The sequence below is a fragment of the Drosophila mauritiana genome, chromosome 3L, assembly GCF_004382145.1.
Source record: "Drosophila mauritiana strain mau12 chromosome 3L, ASM438214v1, whole genome shotgun sequence".
Classification (NCBI taxonomy): Eukaryota; Metazoa; Arthropoda; class Insecta; order Diptera; family Drosophilidae; genus Drosophila; species Drosophila mauritiana.
Window position 1 is genome coordinate 5361050 of NC_046669.1, and position 18042 is coordinate 5379091.

At 39.1% G+C, this 18042-nt stretch overlaps 1 protein-coding gene across 1 annotated transcript; it reads right to left on the minus strand.

Annotated features, from left to right (window-relative positions):
* Window positions 1-507: 507 nt before the first annotated feature.
* On the minus strand, window positions 508-17193 carry LOC117141462 (RYamide receptor). Its single transcript, XM_033304919.1, has 8 exons — window positions 16838-17193; window positions 6497-6711; window positions 5603-5805; window positions 3996-4144; window positions 3783-3904; window positions 3502-3728; window positions 3238-3429; window positions 508-1929 (listed from the first exon to the last, which is right to left on the minus strand). Exons 2-8 carry the CDS (start codon window positions 6561-6563, stop codon window positions 1267-1269), a joined length of 1623 nt encoding a protein of 540 aa, XP_033160810.1. The 5' UTR covers window positions 6564-6711; window positions 16838-17193; the 3' UTR covers window positions 508-1266.
* Window positions 17194-18042: the final 849 nt, after the last annotated feature.

The following is an 18042-nucleotide window of genomic DNA, read 5'->3' on the forward strand; positions in this document are numbered from 1 at the left end:
TTATTGATACGCATTTAAGCATATTAATATATTAACACTATACTAAGCGTATCTAGGAAATATGATTTGATTTTGAGTCTGTGGTTTCTCAATTACGAAAGTTCCTATTTTCCGCCGAAAAAAACTCTTACTCAATGCGGCACCGCGTAAGGGTTAAAGCTTTTCGATGTCTTTGCTGGCGCCGCAAGGAACTTGAAAGCTCTTCGACCATCTTAAGCTTTTGATTGCCCATTTCCGGTGTGAGTCTCTGCTAAGCGATAATCTTTTAAGTAAAAAACACTCAAGTCAAAACTTTTACTTTCATTTAAAAGTAAATTTTCTTTATGTTTCAGATTTATAGCAGAATGCCATAATTTCAAGATTTAAATGCTCACCCGGCAGTTAGTTTGAAACAAACGAAATGAAGCGGAAATAGCGAACCGAATTTATTTGTTCAATTTATGGGCCACGTATATATTGTTTATAATTGGTCTGCATGTAATTAAGAATAATAAAAGTACTGGTATATTTAGTTTGTTTGCTTAATGACTCGAAATGTTTATTCGTTTGGTAATTTAATACAATAATAATTACATTAATTAGCCTTTCTGTTTTTTAATGACAAATATTGTACATTACATTTGCTTACATCCAGCTGTGTGCTTGTGTAGGATTTAATACATAATCGGATTGTTATTAAAATACTATTTAAATAATTTAATGCTACTTAATTGATTTCAGGTGCTAATTTAAGTTGATTCATTTTTTTGTTCAGCTATTAATACATTTGATTTGGTGAGTTTTGGTTTGAGTTTGATAAGGTCTTTAAAGAATCGATTATTTACAACGTTTGGACTTCGTGCTTTAAGGATCGCAATTTGAAGATACCATTATTATAATACTGTACACGGCTCACGACCAGCATTCACACTCATTCAAAATATCCTGCTGCGTAACAATTATCAGCAATGGGACTTGTAATCACAATTCATTAAGACGAAATCACAGAGGCAAATGGTCGTGTTCCAATGACACATTTAGTTGCGGGTATCTAAACACTGATTAGGGATTTTACTAAAGCCTTAAATACAATTACAATACAATTTGAACATGTTAGTGTAGTAGCTGTAACTTAATAATAGTCATTCACTAAAACATTTACACACATACGTTAAATGAATGAGCTACGACAGCTTATTTGCTGGAATACACATCATATGTGAATGCCGACTGGCTGCGGAATGTGTCATTGGAACACGGCTATAACTTAGATCGCTCTAGTTTAAATTAAAGTGGTTGCCACAAGGACTTGCCCGCATCCTTCTCCTTCGTCTGCGAGCCGGGCAGGTGGACTCGCGACACCTCGCTGAGTATGCAGGTGCCATCGCACTCGGTTTGGCTGCCAAATTCCTGCTCGCAAATGCAGCTGGAGCTCTCCCTGCTGAGCAGGGCCAACTGGACTCCGCCGCCGGATGCCAACTCCTCGCTGGGCGGCGTGGCCGATGGCAGCTCCATGAGTGCCATGTCGTCCTCGCATTCGATTACGTTCGGATGCAGAGGTTTGAAGTTGTTCCGGCGCCACGGCGGCATTGCAACGCCAACACCTGATGCCGAAACACCCGGAGTGGCAGCAAAGGTAACCACGCTTTGATGCTGATGATGGTGGCCATTGACATTGTTGTTCTGCCCACTACTTCCGTTGTAAATGCCGCTGTTAGCACCGGACCCATGCACCCGCGGCATATGCAAGCCCGGCTTCCCATTGTTGACACCACCGCGCGCCGGGCCAAAGAGATTACTCCGGATTCGCATCGAGGAGTTGGCGTAGGTTGACCTTATGGAGCTGGCGCGGGTGTGCATCGAAAATGTCCTTTCGTGGGCGTCCATGCTCGTCTTGAACTTGCAGAAACAGGCCGCAAATCGCTTGTTGAATTCCCGCTTAAATTTTTCCTGTGCAGAGAAAAATAGACGACGGTTTATGTTAATCCATCGCAAAGGTACATTTATTCACTTAAATACAAATTAAAGTGCATTGCATAAATCATAAACCTCTTAGCAAAGTTTATCATACGCCAAAATATATTTTTTCGCTATTTGCTTTTGCCGCACAGACACAATCAAACTTTCTGGCTAATTATTATGTGGATAGGCAGAACATTTTTCGGGAAAACCTCCACCTTCGCAGACGAATGCCATTTGTCTTTGCTGACAGCAAAATAAAATATCTGTTGACAAAGTTTTTCACGCACAGCCAGCTGGGGAAAAGTTTACGAGCATTCGCAGATCTGGCTCTCAATCTATCTTTTACAGACAATTTGAGTGTCAAAGCAAACAGCCGACGGGTTTTTCCCGCTTTTATCGGTTTGCCACTTTGCCATTCTGAGGATTTATGTGGATTTCGCTTCATTTTGCGGTTTCACAATTCCTGTGGCCCAGACGTTAGGTGTTTGCTTATTGGCTACAGTGGAGCGCTGCTTTAATTAACTTTGACAAAGTATTTTTTTGTGTCAGCTATTTCTAGTGCGAGGCGAAAAGAAATTGGAAATTGTTTCAAAGCCAGAATTTATTTTTGATAAAAAAGTGACGCGGATGCTAATAAATCAGTGAGAAGGAAAAAGGGGAAACATCAACGAAGAAATCGATTCGCTTACAATGAAATTAAGTTAGACGTTTTTGACTCATTTCTAAGCTTCTTTGATTTTTGAGACCATGAAAACTTCCGTAAAAGTTTAATTTACTTTGCGTCCATGTTTGTGTTTCATTTGATGAGATAATAGATAAAGCTAATTTTGGAAGCACGCGCAAAGGCTTTTTTCGCCTTTGAGTCTAAAGGTACAAAAATAATATAGAAAATATTACATATTTTTAAAGAAAAAAAGAGGTCCAACGACTAACCAAAAAATAGTTCTCTTTAACTTCATTATTCAAAGCAAGACATTAAATATGTAGATATTTTGACGAGATATTCAGATTTACGCAAAGCAATTTTTCCCAAAATCCCCTGTCAATAACTGACTCACCCAAACTTAAGTGCCCCAAAAACTAACCCAAGACGACCTTGAGTCCCTCATCAATCCCCACTATGCCCCGGCAAATTTACCACCCATTTACAGACATATATCTTTTTAGTGCGTGTGCAAAGAACGTGTCCCTGGGCACCAACTACGATCCAGAGGATGTCAATCAAATCCCAGCCAGACAAATGCAAATTTAACACTCCGTAAACAAATCATCATCATCATTGGAGCCCACACTTACGTTGTAGATGCCATAAATAAAAGGGTTGTAGCAACTATTGCTCATGGCCAGCCAATCGCAGCAAAACCAGACGATGCTAATGAAGTGGTAGTCGTTGATTTCCGGTATCGTGACATACAGAATATTATAGAGCTGCAGTGGCAGCCAGCAGAGTCCAAAGATAATGACCACGATAATCAGCATTTTGATGACCTGCAAGCGTCGCAAAAAGAGGAAATTGAACCCCGTCCCGATTTGCATACCACACCGACGTGCGAAGCTCACCTTCTTCTTGTTTTTCAACAGCGTTATGTCCCGTGAATCCTGTGCGTTTCCAGGGGCACGTGTGCCCCACAATCGTACCGCCATCTGGATGTAGACAAAGCTGATCACACAGAATGGAACCAGATACTGCACGAAAACCAGGGTGTAGCGAAAGGATTGCAATTGATCATCCGACAGGTTCTTGTTCATGCAGAATGGGCGCGTCACATTGTAGGTCTCATTGTTCTCTATTCAAAGGATGAAATTCGGTTGAGGTCGCTGGCACTTAATCCATGACTTACCACGAAACCTTTCGGTCAACTCCTCCACCCGAAAGGCAATGGCAAAGGGCACCGCAAACAGAAGGGCCAGCATCCAAATTCCACCAATTATGAACTTCGATACGAACTTGGTGGGACGTGCCCTGCATGCGAAAGCAGATTTTTAATGATTATGATTGCCGAATCCAATCGTTTCGAATGTGGGAGCCCCCTCTCCCCCCGCCAGCGACTCACCTAAGTGGATTAATGATGGCCCTGTGCCGATCGATTGCAATGGCGGTCAGCGTGAATACCGAGACATTCACACTCAGGGCCTGGACGAAGGGGCAGAAGCTGCACATGAACCACGGCAGGTTCCAACTTTGCAGCAGGGCAGCCTGGAACTGCACGGAGAGAAAATAATGCAATTATTAGTTTAAAGTATTCCAGATTATCAGAAACAACTATGCCTGACCATTAGCCTAAGCCAGATGTTTAAGGATCACACATAATCCCTTTAAAATGTTTTTTATATTTATATTCTATTTAATTAAAGTGTAAGGAAACAGGATAGCTACATGTGAGTCGTCTGCCTGCGTTTTGCTATGATTAAATCAACCCGAAATTGCGCCTCCATTCAAGTCACACGGCAAACACCATTAATGAACACTGGACCACAAACAACATGTCGGGGTGTTGTATTTTCGGACTGTTTCAACATTTCGTGGACAAATAAACGCTCGAAAGCCCAGCGCTGTTGTTTTGGACACTGATTTGCGCGGGAGTGAGTGGCAACGTGTGTTTGTGGTTACTGCGGATATTTGAAGAACGCGCTTTCTCCTTTCTCCACACAACGCAGGCCGCAAATTGCAATTTCTCGCCGTTTCATTGATGACACTTACTGGCGGCTGTGACAGGACCAAAATTCTATTTGATTGCGGCATTAATATAAATTAAGTGCGCAAAGTGTGGCTGACTTTGGGTCAAGTTCAAGGTTCAACGGAGTGTACACATTGAGCTATTCAAACTATGAATATCAAATCATAAAAAAATCAAACAAAAATAGGCATATTTGTCCAAGTCCTAATAGAAAGATGTAAACAATTTGCTGTACTACCAATTAATAATTATTTTGCCTATTCAGTTCGATGGTTACATTCGATATTTTACGTCTAAAACAAACTGAAATGCAATTGCGGCATTCTGCGAAACGAGCTGAATACAAAGTAACGATTCAATTACTTTATTCAAATGTCCAATGCTCATTGATTGACCAGTTTTCCGACTAAACAGTATTTTCAAAGCAAACTGCGTTCGCGTTTTGCATTCGACGACACCAGCGAATCAATTGAAGATAATGGCAATTCAATTACTCGGTACCACATACAAATTCCAAAGAAAGCCCAGCAAAACTGTTCACATAACTTTTAGCACTCTATTTTGGGTACTTTATAGGATACAAATCCCATTAACACATAAACCGAAAATCACATTTAAATTTGATGTAGGTAATATGCCATTATCACAACTTTTTGGACAAGATGTGCGTGGGCCATGCCAATTTTCTAATGCCAAACATGAACGCTCGTTGCCCGGAAATTAAATTGATGCCGGATTTTGCTGAAATTGGTGTCCCTGCGCACTGTGGGTTTCAAAAACAGTGCTGGCTACCTATCTATGTTGAAAATAAGTGAAAACTAATGCTAATGCTGTTGGCTTGTGTGATTTATGCGTTAAAGTCGATATCCATTTACCAGCGCACCAGTGCGTATGAGCAATTTTCATTGTATGCATTATATACCCGCGCAAAAAAGGCCCGGTAATTACCCGCATTATAATTAAGCTTGACTGTTGCAACTCACCTGAAATGGTATGCAGAAGAGGCCAATAATCACATCGGCAAAAGCCAAATTAGCGATATACATATTTGTCACGGTCCGCATTTGCCTGGTCGTGGCCACCACCCAGATGACCAAAGTGTTGCCAATGACGGCCACGATACTGATTCCCCCATAGAAAATGGACAACAGAGCCACAATCTCAGCGGGAGCCGCGTACAGACGCTCTGCGAATTTAAAAATAGTTGTGCATTAGATTTATATCACTTGGAAAAAGTGCTTGCAAAATTATTATTATATAATAGTTGGCTAAATGAAATATAACAATCTGTTTTACAAGATATTTAAGAATGTATTCAATACATTATGAGTGCCTACTAGGTTACTGAAGTTCAGTTATTTATTACTAGACCATGATTTTATGAGTGAATAAATTTAGGGTGCTTAGCTTCTTCCAATCCATTAGTTTCAGTGTTGAAATTGTGAAAAATCGCGCTTGCTGACAGAAGCAGATTAATTCAAGTGTCAGTTGTCAGTCAACTGGTGGCAGGACAGACAACATTTACGTTCCTGCTGACTGGTAAACGTCAAGGAAATTGAACCGGAGAGGGAATTTTATAAATTCCAATTAAAATATTGATAGTTAAACCCAACTTTGATATGAATTTCATTAGCATATCCGAACATCACCTGTTTCCTCATATCAAAGTCAGTGGATGGTTGGTTGAGCCCAAATTTGGTCTTTAATTCGGCACCCCCATACACTCATGAATGATTCAAGATCAAAGAACTAACGGCGAACTGTCAGAAGAAAAAAACACTTGTCAATGTTTTTGATTGATGATACGTCAAGTCAATTTAATCCAGTTGGACGAGTCGCGTCCCCAGTGGCTTGAAGGGATTAGAGAGGATACTTACCAAATTCCGCTTCCTCCTCGGCTCCGGGCAAGAATTCCAGGCGGGATTCCTGCTCGATTAAGTCCATTGCCACAACACTTTTTTCTTTTTGGTTTTAGTTGTGTATCCTAATGAGGATATGATATCCTTCAAAACTTGTACTTTAGTTCGAAATTCTGCTACTCTATGAAGTGCAATACATCTTCAGGGGCTTCTGGGCTTCATTGCAATCTAAACTGGAAAGATATAAATTACAGCACTTGTTCATTTGGTTTCTGAAAATTCGCAAAAAGTTATCTGCCACAATTCCGGTGGTCAAGGTACAACAAGAGTGCAGACAACAAGCGAAACAAATGATCTGAAAAAAACATTAAAAAGCTATACAAGCAATCTCAGTCTTCCCCTCAAGGAACTGACCAAATTCAGTGGGTGGACATGAGTTATGGCTCAGGTGGAATCACCTGTCAGCTTTCACATGTGAAAAGTTTGTTCTGTATAATTGAAAGTGCACCCAAATTCAGTTTGGCGACTGAGGGCAGTTTACTAGAATTTCGCTTGTATTTTGTTTCTTATGAAAACAGTTCTTCCGTTTTCATGTTTTTATTGAAGGGTCACGCCAACGCTCAAATGTTGCTTAGCCTTATTGGCTCCTAAAAAGTAAACAAGAAACTCGACGAGTTCATTGTATGTTTTGAGAATAGGAGCCTCACTGCGTTTAATTGGCCATTTATCGAACTGTTAACATTGTTGGGACTTGTTAATTTATCTTCTTTTGGGCAAACACAGTCAAAACCTGTTAATTTATTGGGCAACTAAATGTTTATTCTATAGGCAGACGGAATTGTTATAGATTGATTTGGGGAGGCTTGTAGAAAATAGATTGGGAAATTGGCGAATATCGTGAAAAAATATGTATTTAGTTTTGAACTAATATTTGTACAAATTCCCCCCGAAAGAAACACGTTCACAGGTTTAAAGTATATGCGCAATTGTAAAAATGGAAGTGTATATCATAAGCCTTAACAAATTGGATCCAAAATTTGTTTCGGGCACTAAATTACTCATTTTATTATTCTGGTCATAGGCTAAAAAAACCAAACCAGGGGAGCCACCCTAACGCATGACCCCAAAATGTCTAATATAACCACTCGTAACTTTCCTTCCTTTGTAGTTGCACCTAGCATAAGTGAACATATTTTCAAAGGCATTATGTGTACTACAAGCTGCCTCCACTGAAACTACCATTTTAACTCTAATCCCCAAAATCCCAAAATTAGACCCATTTGCAAGGCTTTACCCTGGGCTACAAAAAAATACCTAAACATAGGACCTAATTCGGGGAAATCGAATAAAAACTGAATGGAGACCTTCGTTCATTGTTGAAATTTCTATTTGCTTTTGTGTGTAAATATGTGGGACACCATCACTAACTCATTTAGTTGGCGCTTCATCGCATCAAAGGTTCAAGGTCAAACAAGAAGTTGGGTGTTCTGTTTTTGTGGTCATATGCAAGGGATCGCTGCGAGCTAGTTGAAAAATGCCATGCAATTTTTCAATGGCACGGAAGACAAGGGGAAAAATCGGGAAAACTGTCAGATGTGATTATGATTAGAGTGAGTGCTATTAGTCCGGCCATGCGAGACGCCAAGATTTTCTAATTAACGTCAAAGGAAAATCATGCTTTACTTGTGGCCCGCTTGGGTGGCTTGAATTTTGATGGTCAACTAATTGATATGCGATGATTTTTGGGTCATTAGGCTGAGGCAAAAGTTTGTTGTGTGCTAGTATTTGGGCACCCAGTAAAATAAACTTAAAGAAATTACCAAAAAAAAATTCATTAATCTCAGATTTAAAATGTCTCAGAATAAAACTTAACTGCATTGCATACTGTTCAAAGTATTTGATAAGCATTAAAATATATCATAGGAAATTGGCTGATAAAATAAGCAGGTTCTAGTTTTTCTCGGTGTTTTTAGCTCCAGACGGCGTGAAAAGTGCTGCTGCTTTGTGCTGAGAACAAAGCAGCCGGGACTCGTGTCACCCAGGACCAAACCATTAATTTGTAAAATTTACAGACTTTTGACTTCACACAAACAAGGAATATGGGTGAAATTTCTGGATTGGGTAGCCAGGTGAAGTGAATAACAAATTTTTCAATGAAATTGTTGTTCAAGCAGCGAATATTAACAAAAGTGTATCCTATTAGACCGTCACAGAGATGTAGGAGATCAAAGTGAAAATTCATATTGGATGGCAACGCGGCATCAAAAGTATAGCCCATCAACGAGCCGGCTGACAACGATATACGTATTATGAAAATGGACTCCCACATCCTGTCCTTTTAAATAACATTGAATATTGCGCATACGACACATAAGCCGGGCAACAACAGCCACATTATGGCAAGGCTTATACCATCGCCAAGCAGAGGCATCCCCGATTTAATGAAAAAAGAAAAAAAAAGAAAAGACAACATGTCCAATAAAAGCGCAACTGTAGGCCGATGCCGTGTATTACCTTTTGCCTAGGGTATATTCATTTTATCATGAAGTTTATAGCTTGAAAAATACATGTTCGTGTAATTTTTTGTCATAGCTTACCAAAGTATATATATATGTATGCTAAAACCTATATTAGATTAGTATATCTGGGATATATGATAGGTTTAATTACCAGACTGTAAGATATAAAATGAAATTATCATTTTTAGGTAGGCTGTGGTAATAAAATTGACTGAAATGATTTCCAAGAACTTTTTACCTTGATGACAATAGACTTAAAAGTAAGAGTATTTAGATATAGAAAGTGTTTCCCTTTCGGGTATATATTTTATTCGGGGTTCTGGGTAAAGGAACAGCTTTTGGCTTAAGAACCGAGCGAGTTGTTTCTTGGGTCGTGTGGGTCGCTTTGTTTACAGTGCCAACGGACTTTTGACTTAAGCCTGAACTTAGACGGCGTGTGTTTACGGTTTTTGGTTTGATTGGTCTTTGGGGACAAATGTTTTCAGCCGTCTAGTCTTATTTCATTAAATAATCACTTGGGTGAGCGAGGATTGCAATTAAGATTGTTCTTGCCAAGTTAAAGTGTCAAAGGAGTGGTTATATATTATAACAGCTTAAGAAAATGTCACAGAAAGTTCAGAAATCCCCTCGACATGAGGAGGCCTTGAGCTGGCCTTACCTCGTTTAATTGTTTTCCAGGAAACTTTTCGCAACCTATTCAATGCTGTTTACTTGTCGTCTTACGGTCTTGGCTTGTTTGACCTAATTTTCCTGGAAGAGACATTTTCGAGTTTAAGAAGTCCGGAAATCCGTTGACCCTTTTCTGGGCTATGCCAAATTGATAGCCATTTGAGCTCTTGCTGTCAGCAGTACTCAAAGGCGAATCAATTAAAAATTAATTCAGCATAATGTCCCAGGGGGGCAGGTAAATGATTTCAGACAGCTTACTAATTTGCATAACGCAAGATGAAATGTTTTCCCACAATCGCCCGCCGCGAAATGCCAGTTCAGTTCGGAACACTCGATAAAATGCTCTTGGCTGTCGGGGGAAAAAGAATTTCCCACAGCTCATTTAACTGGCTTCTCCTACAGTTCCCTTCTCCCACTTTTGGGCCATCTTACGCGGTAGTCATCAAAGGACCTCGCTAAGAGTCTCCCACTGAGGTCGCCTCTCCTTTGACATTGTTTGCGTAATATCCTGTCAATTTTATGCGCCCTTTTGCGGCTGCTTTGCCATTTGTCAAAACCATTTTACAAATGCTAAAATTAGTATGCCTAAAATATTATCAAAACGAATAACAAAATTGTGTCCGAACACCAAATACATTTTTTCCGTCCCGGCTTTTAATTCCGCAATACGCAAAGGAAGGCTTACCAAAAAACATTGTCCAGGTGTCCTGGTCCTTTGGACACGTGGCTCGTTAAAGATAACTGCGATTGCTACCAATTATTGAACAGGTCACGATCTTAAAATAGATGGGTGCTAACCAAGTCCCCAGGTGCTTGTAATCGGATTTAAAAAATATATATATATCATTCACGTAATTATCAGAATCAGTTTAATGTGATATTTAAATGTCAAAACAAAACAAATATAATTTTCAGTTCCTTTTAAGGGACTTTATAGCTCTATTAATTTTCAAAAATACCTTAACCAATGCGGGCATAATTTGTTGCACGTAAATCACAGTTTTTAGTATCGAATTTAGGGTCCTACCGTTGTAAGAGAATTTTAACTACTCTTCGCGTGATCATCGTTAAGCCCAACCACAATCCAATAAAATCCTCATCAAGTCATGAAAAAATAAAACCCGAAAAGGTGAGAAGAGAAAGGGGACACATTTGTGGCAGTAAAAGTCTAATTGTAATAAATGTCAGTATGCCCGCAGGTGCTGTAAGTCCTGGAAACGCGAAACCCTCTTCCGGTTCACTCACGCAAAAAAAGGAGTCCACCGAAATTGGTATTAATATAGTTGTTTCTCACTGCTCCAGCCTTGGGTCACAATTAACTTGTCCGTGTGAAAATTCAATTAAAAGTCCTTGCGTATTCCGCTTTCACTGCGATTAGAACTCGTTTTCACTGGGCGCGAGGATACGGCTTTTCAGAGGAGCCAGCTAAGCATCCTGGCCGCACGACCTTCCGTTATCAACTGTTGGCAGCAGGTTCTTTTTGGGCTGGAACAACTGTTGAACTGTTGGCAACACGCACACGAAGCCACCCGACGGCGGAGTTTTTCAAAGAACAAGAAAACGAGGCGGGCCAAAAGGCAAATTCAAGTCGGGGATTTTGGCACTCAAAACACAACAAGTTGCACTTCAAACCTGTTGGCCATCGAACAGGTTCCGACGACCCTTAAAATTGGCCAAAAGCGGTCGGAAAAAAGAGTAATTCGCATTCTTTATGTATATAAGAGCATAAATTTATGATGCTCATTTCCATTCCGCCGGCAAGTTTACGCTGATGAGGCTAAGTGAAAAATTAGCAAGAAAAGTAATAAGCAATTAAAGAGCGTTTTCCACACCCCTAAGAAATTCAAAGAAGTTGGTATTAGGAGGATCCGTTGTTTTCCTTTTCGATTTTTCCACTTATCACAGCTTTTCCATGTCATCAGCTTTAACGCTACCCGGCACCTTGGCATCGCCGACTAAATCCAAATGGCTGAACACACTCTGATTTGCATACTTTATATATATATGTACTCACACACACCCTTTGTGGCACTTACTACATGTATATGTATGTGTCTATACACACCTTTTGTGGCACGCTCGCGTTTTCTGAATGGGAATTAAATTACATATCATGCTGAGCAAACGGAAGAGAAATACCCAAATTTGTTGGATCTCATTCTTCTATTTTTGTTTGCCGAACATATGCAAATTTGTGTGTGGAAAATGTGGCGGAAATTGAAAACAGATAATCTGAAAAGTGTTTCTCTGCACTTAACAAAATAATTCCCTTTGATTGATGTCAACAGCAGGGGAGAAATCATTTCAAATCAATCGCGGAAATCTTTGATGGCGATTAACATTTCCTCGAACCGGAAAGGCTTTCATGTATATTCTTAAGAATGCTTTACTTTAATATTTTTAAAAATCATTCCAAGTATTTTAAGTTCACGTACTGCATCCGTTTGATCTAACTAATATTTAACAAGCACCTCACGTCTGCTCGCAACTCATTAAAATGTAAACCCCTTTTTGAAAAGAGGCATGTATTTTTAATAAATGTGTAAAGTTTGTGATTTGTGATGAAGGCATGGCAGAAAAAACACAAAACTTGGGACCACGTGCGCCTCTCTAGTTTAATCAAAGAAAATAGAAAACCTTTTGATGAGGTTCAGGTTCGCTAAAGAAAACTTTAAACTAAATTCAACTTAAAGCTGCTCTGTGTCACAAATTCGCAATCATGTTCAGACTCCGGGAAAAATCATTGTCTATGGGGGGTAGCTGGTCCCCCATATTAAAATACAACCTTTTTTTCGGTTTTGGCAGACGAAATTGCCACACGACAGGTGCAAATGGACCGTAAATGTTTTCATTGAAATCTGCTTATTAGATTGAAACATATTTGCGCCGATAAAAATTGATTTCATTTCGTTTCAAGCATAACATACTCAGCATGAGATTGTAGTACTCCAGACTTGACCCCTGACCCCCCACCCCACCACAGAGATTACCATTTTGGGCATCGAATTGATATTCGATCAGATTATTTGAAAGTGCACAAAGTACATCAGTCATAGGCTTTCATAATTCAATTATTATTTTGGACACATCGAACCATGTTCTGGCAAAGTACACAACTCACTTCCTAGCAATTTGCTTAGTTAATTGAACTGAATGTTTACTTGATGGATAGTCAACATAGATTTGTTTTCACTGGAAACACATTTGCATATGAGCCTCGAATTACTTGCTTCACTTGGCAATCGCCGCAGCAATTGAAGTGCATCTAATCTCGAATGATCACAGTTCACGGCACTTTTGCCCAGACTTCAGAGTGCAATGGCGATGCCAGACCCGAATCAAGTTAATCAGCACATTTAAATGCACATAAAGGACACAAAGGCGACAACGCACCATTTTGCACACTTGGCTTCGTCCCCGTCACAAAGCCAAAAAATGTGAGAGCTAATCGGACATCTCGTCGAGTGGTGAAAAGAACCGAGAACTCAATTCCAATTCCAGACGGGCAGAAAACAAATTTCACATTCTATTGTCGATGGTCTTATTCTGCGCTTAAGTACACCGACACAATATAATTATCAAGTTAACTAATTACTGTCCGAATGTTGTAAATATTAATAGAACTCTGGGCCTGGAACTGTCTAGACCAGATGGGTGTTTTTTATTCGTTGATGACAGTTGCTAAAGACATCAACAATTGACTAGGTTTCCTTTGCGTCGGATTAGTGACTGACGTGGGTCACCATAAATATTTAATTGTGAAAAGATAATTACTCATTTGAAATAGGGATAGGAAAATTCTTGGAAGTGCGTTCCGCAAATAGCACAAGGGTGGAAATGTAAGTGAAAACTTATTGAGATAGCATTTTGTAGCTCAGCTAAGATAAATCCATAATAAATAATAACTATGTATGCAAATGTATTAATTAACATGTCAGTTTCATTTAACCGAGTAAAATGTAATTCGATCCAGTTGCCTTGCAGCCCTTTTCTTGTATAAAATGAATGAGTGGGAGAAAACTCAAAAAGAACATGAATATTGTAATTTTGAGCCCTGATTAGGCTGTCCGTCAAATTCGAGGCAACTGACATATTTATTATTATTAATACTCCACACTTTTCATTGAACACGATTTCAATAGTCATTAGTCAATTTGTATTCATAACGTATTCAGGCTGAAATATGTTTGCTTTATTTGCTTACACATCTGCAAAGGACTTTTACTGCCGCTTAAAGGATTTCTGACCAAATTATTCTATCTTAAAGGCAACCATGTGCTGAAAACGATTTTCATTCGGCTAAATATAGAAAAATATTATGCAGAAAAGCCGCGTCGAGAAAAGTTTCTTTTGCTGTCGTTGAAAAGATTTTTTCCCCAGGACAAAAATGTGAAAGATTTGCAAATAATTGCTATATTACGATTTGCCGACATTTTAAGTAGAGTCCTCCTCGAGTGGCGGGTGAAAAATTTGCATCGCTCTACTCATCGACATTCTTGTTATTTTTTTTTTTTCTTAAGCTTGGCAGGGAGTCTAGTACCCTTTCTTCCAAAAGCATTAAAACAAGCGATGAGCAGCGCGAAAAGTGAAATTTTTTCAATAAAAGTCAACAAGCGTGAAAACGAGAAATATTTACGTGGCTGACTTCGTGTTGGCATGAGCATACAGGACTCTGGCGGATGGTAAACAGAATTCTGTTGATAAACACAAACACTTGAAGCAAAAATGGGGAAAATATCGCATATAGAATAAAGAAAAGCCTTTCGATATCAGCTAAAAATAGAAGATTAAAAACTAGTTTATTAATAATAATTATGGTAAAAATTTCCCTCGTCCTTCACTGATAAGACTTCATACAGGCAAACGACAACTTCTAGAGAATTTCTACAAATTAATTCAGAGACTTTTCAAAGTTTTCAAGTTGACTTCGAGAGCCTTAGAATTGCAACCACTTTGAGTTCTGTGCACTTCTGCCCACACCTACCCTCGAAAGTTCTTTAAACTTTTGTTCAATCCCCCTTCACACATCTTGAGCTCGAGAAAAAGTCTTTAATTACCCGAAGCATCTGCCACCCGTTCAGTGAACCTTGCAGTTATCATCGAGCTCGATTCAATTGAATTTCATCCGCACAAGAGCTTCAGCTAATTTTTGAGCAAGCATACGCGTAGCAAACACAATTTGCCATTACAAATTCCCATTGTTCCTTGACCTTTTTGCCAAACAATGACAATTCCGATGAGGTTCACCCAAAAAGGTGAAACAACAAAGCCAAGGAGATGGAAAATCCCCTACCAATGACCCAATTAAACGATCCCAAACTGACAAAGCATTATCATTTGTTGATGGCTCTGCAAGGATTTCTTATAAGCCAAAACCTCCTGTGTGGCAAAGAAAGGAAAATATTGTTAAAACTGCAAGGGCCAGGGGAATACAAAAAAAAAATGGCATGAAATGTGGAGAAAAGCCTATCAAAGCGAGTGCGAACAAATCTTTTTTAAAGATTTTTCCAGCTGCAAGAGGGAAAATTGCAGAAAATGAAATCCACTTCGGCAGTATACCCTTTTTAAAGTGAAATCCACATAAGAGCTCTGAAAAGTAGACTATAGAAATCCTCTTAAAGCTGGTGCAAATTAATAACATCATCCCGAGGTCTTTTGTACGAAGACGTCGCCCTCTATTTTTCGACTTTTTCGGCTAAATCAGAAGCTTAATTAAAAACGAAATTAATAAACCCAGTAAAATATGGAGCACGGGGTTGAAATTATTTCCCGATTACTGCCGCCGAACTTTCAGGCTATTATGCTCCAAGGATAATGTAATTAATCATGCTATGCGGTATCCAGACAAGCTGTGCGGGCAAGGATAGCAGAAGCCAACCTGAGATAAATACATTTAATCTCACACTTCAGCCGCAACAACAACAACAACAGCAAGAGAAGAAACCTTTTACGGGAATTATCATTATCTCTAGTAATTAGTGGCCTAGCAATAATACGAAACCAAATTCCAACGGGTTAAATACCGACCAAAAACAAAAGAAGATATTTGGCCAAGAAAAGGAAAGTAGGCTACGTGTCTTGATTTTATTAACTTTTACCCAGAACGCCACAGACACAACAGGAAAAGGCCATTTGTGGATTCTGTTTTCTCACCTGCAATACTCGTTATGCCGTGTTTGTTTCTTGGCTTAATATGTACAACGAGTTTTCCCTTTGAGACGCAAATAAAATGACTGCTAAATTCCAGATACGTCTTTAAATTTGTATACACATTTAATGCGGCTGGTCTTTTGACTGAGCAGCTTATTCTGCTGTTTATTATTTGCATTTTTTCTTTGTCGCCGCTTAATTTCCTGGCCAAGGCTAAGTTCGTCGCACCTGGAACCACCTTCTACCAACTCTAATTAAAAATGCTCCGCTCCTGGCAACATAGTGCATATACATAGTACAATAAGTTATATGGTCTGTTATGTTCCGAGAATAACGTAAAGGTTGCAAAATTTAAGGCAACAGATTAAAACTCGAGCGTTTTCCCATCAGCCGGACCGTGAAGGGAAAAACAGAAGACAGCTTACAAAGCTGACTCCTCACTTTGTTATCTGTTAGCTGGCATTTGAAATACTCAATGACGAGAAGAAGCATTAGCATTATGGCCAGGAAAAGGATGCCAGGGGGAAATATTTTATTAGGCACTGCAATTCAGTGAATTGTGTAGTCTTGTTTTTGAAATATGTTAGCTTTGCCTGCGGTTAATTGAAATTCGATTCTAACTACATTTGCACACATTGTTATTTTGTATTTCGTAAGCTAACCGCAACAGGGAAAATTCCAAGCAAAATGTTTGACTATCGCAAGTAAACAAACCACTTTATAGTCGAAGCTCTTTTATTGTCCCACGTGATCAAAGTCTATTGGATGCTAAAATTTCATTGATAAATTTCGCAGACAACAAAAATGAGAGAACGTTTAAATTGCTCAATTGCCAAACAAATCGACGAAGTGTATGGCGTTTTAATAGATTTTTTATTTGCTCATTGAGGCGAGAGCTCAGATCGCTTGATAACTATTTAATATGCCAACAATGTGTGCAGTGAATGCTCTTAATTGTAATGGTAATGAATTTTTCACCATTTTCTGCATAACGGAAGCCTATTTGGCGGACTCAACTTACCCCACAAAAATTAATTACTTTTCTGATGGATTTAAATGCGTTTTTTTGTGTAATTAATTAGTAAATGCTCATTTATTTCTTTCACTGCCCAATGCAATTAGCTTTCTGGTTAGTTTGCTATTGACTCTGCATTTATTTGCTTAATGACCGTAATCAGTTGGCGGACAAACAGTTAACTGTGTATACGTTTAATTATACATTTAGATAAAAGCACTTTTGAAAGGATTTCAATTAGGTTTCACAAATAAATCAGTATAATATTCTACTGCCCGAATTTCGGTATCTTAATGCCAACGAATTTTTGGCTGAATATTTAGTATCTTTGCGATACAGTTTCGATCGCAAGATACAACCGCACGATTAAAGCTCCCGAAGTCAACTGAATGGCAATGGAAGCTCGGCAGCCTGTTAATTTTTTCTTGTCGTGCCGGCTTCTATTGATTCCAACACAGATACAAAGAGGGGCAGGCGCACTCGCACACATACAGCCCCATATTTTTTGTTGATTTTTTATTTTTTTTTGTATTTTTATCTCTGGCAGAATTACGCATACGTCAGAGTAGGCATGACCACGAAAAACAAAAATTGCTCAGGTGCAGCCCGACAAGAAATCTTAATCAATTTACCTTGTCTTCGCGGCGCTGTTAATATAAATCAATAAAAAATCCAACACCAATTCAGCTGGGAGTCTGGGCGTGTCTCCGCTGTTTCAGCCGAATATTTGCTGACTGATTAGAGCCGCTATCCACCCAAAATAAAAAAAGGGTAAAAAACAAATTATTTTATTGCCTCCCCCTCGGCAAAAGTGATACAGATAAGTGAAAGTTTCAATGTCTGCGTATTGTTGAGTCAATTATTTACCATTTAATGCGGTATTAAGTGGCTTTCCAATGGAGTTTTCCGCTCCCCTTTTTCCACCTGCCCCCCCACCAATTGGTCTTGTTTGTGGTGGTAGAGTTACGCCAACTACTTGGCACTTAATGATTTATTTGGGTGTAGACAGAGCAATTACAGCTAAGCAAAGTGTTTCACTAATTTCTGGTCGCAAAGGCGTTAATAAAAGGCCCTTTAATGCGGTTGCGGTTTGCTGGAAATATATATATGCTTTAGAGCACTCCTTGGATTCTTAATGAAAATTCGAGCAATAAGGGAGGGTTGAAATTCCAAATGAAACTCATTATTGATCTATAAATATATACTGTTTA

Bases quoted from the DNA above. Each gene is read 5' to 3' on its own strand.
- LOC117141462 (XM_033304919.1), bottom strand. From the start codon at position 6,563: ATGGACTTAATCGAGCAGGAATCCCGCCTGGAATTCTTGCCCGGAGCC. The intron at 4,145-5,602 runs GTGAGTTGCAAC...CTCTCCGTGCAG, and splicing joins TCTTCTGCATACCATTTCAG to TTCCAGGCTGCCCTGCTGCA. The intron at 1,930-3,237 runs GTAAGTGTGGGC...TTCTCTGCACAG, and splicing joins TTATTTATGGCATCTACAAC to GAAAAATTTAAGCGGGAATT.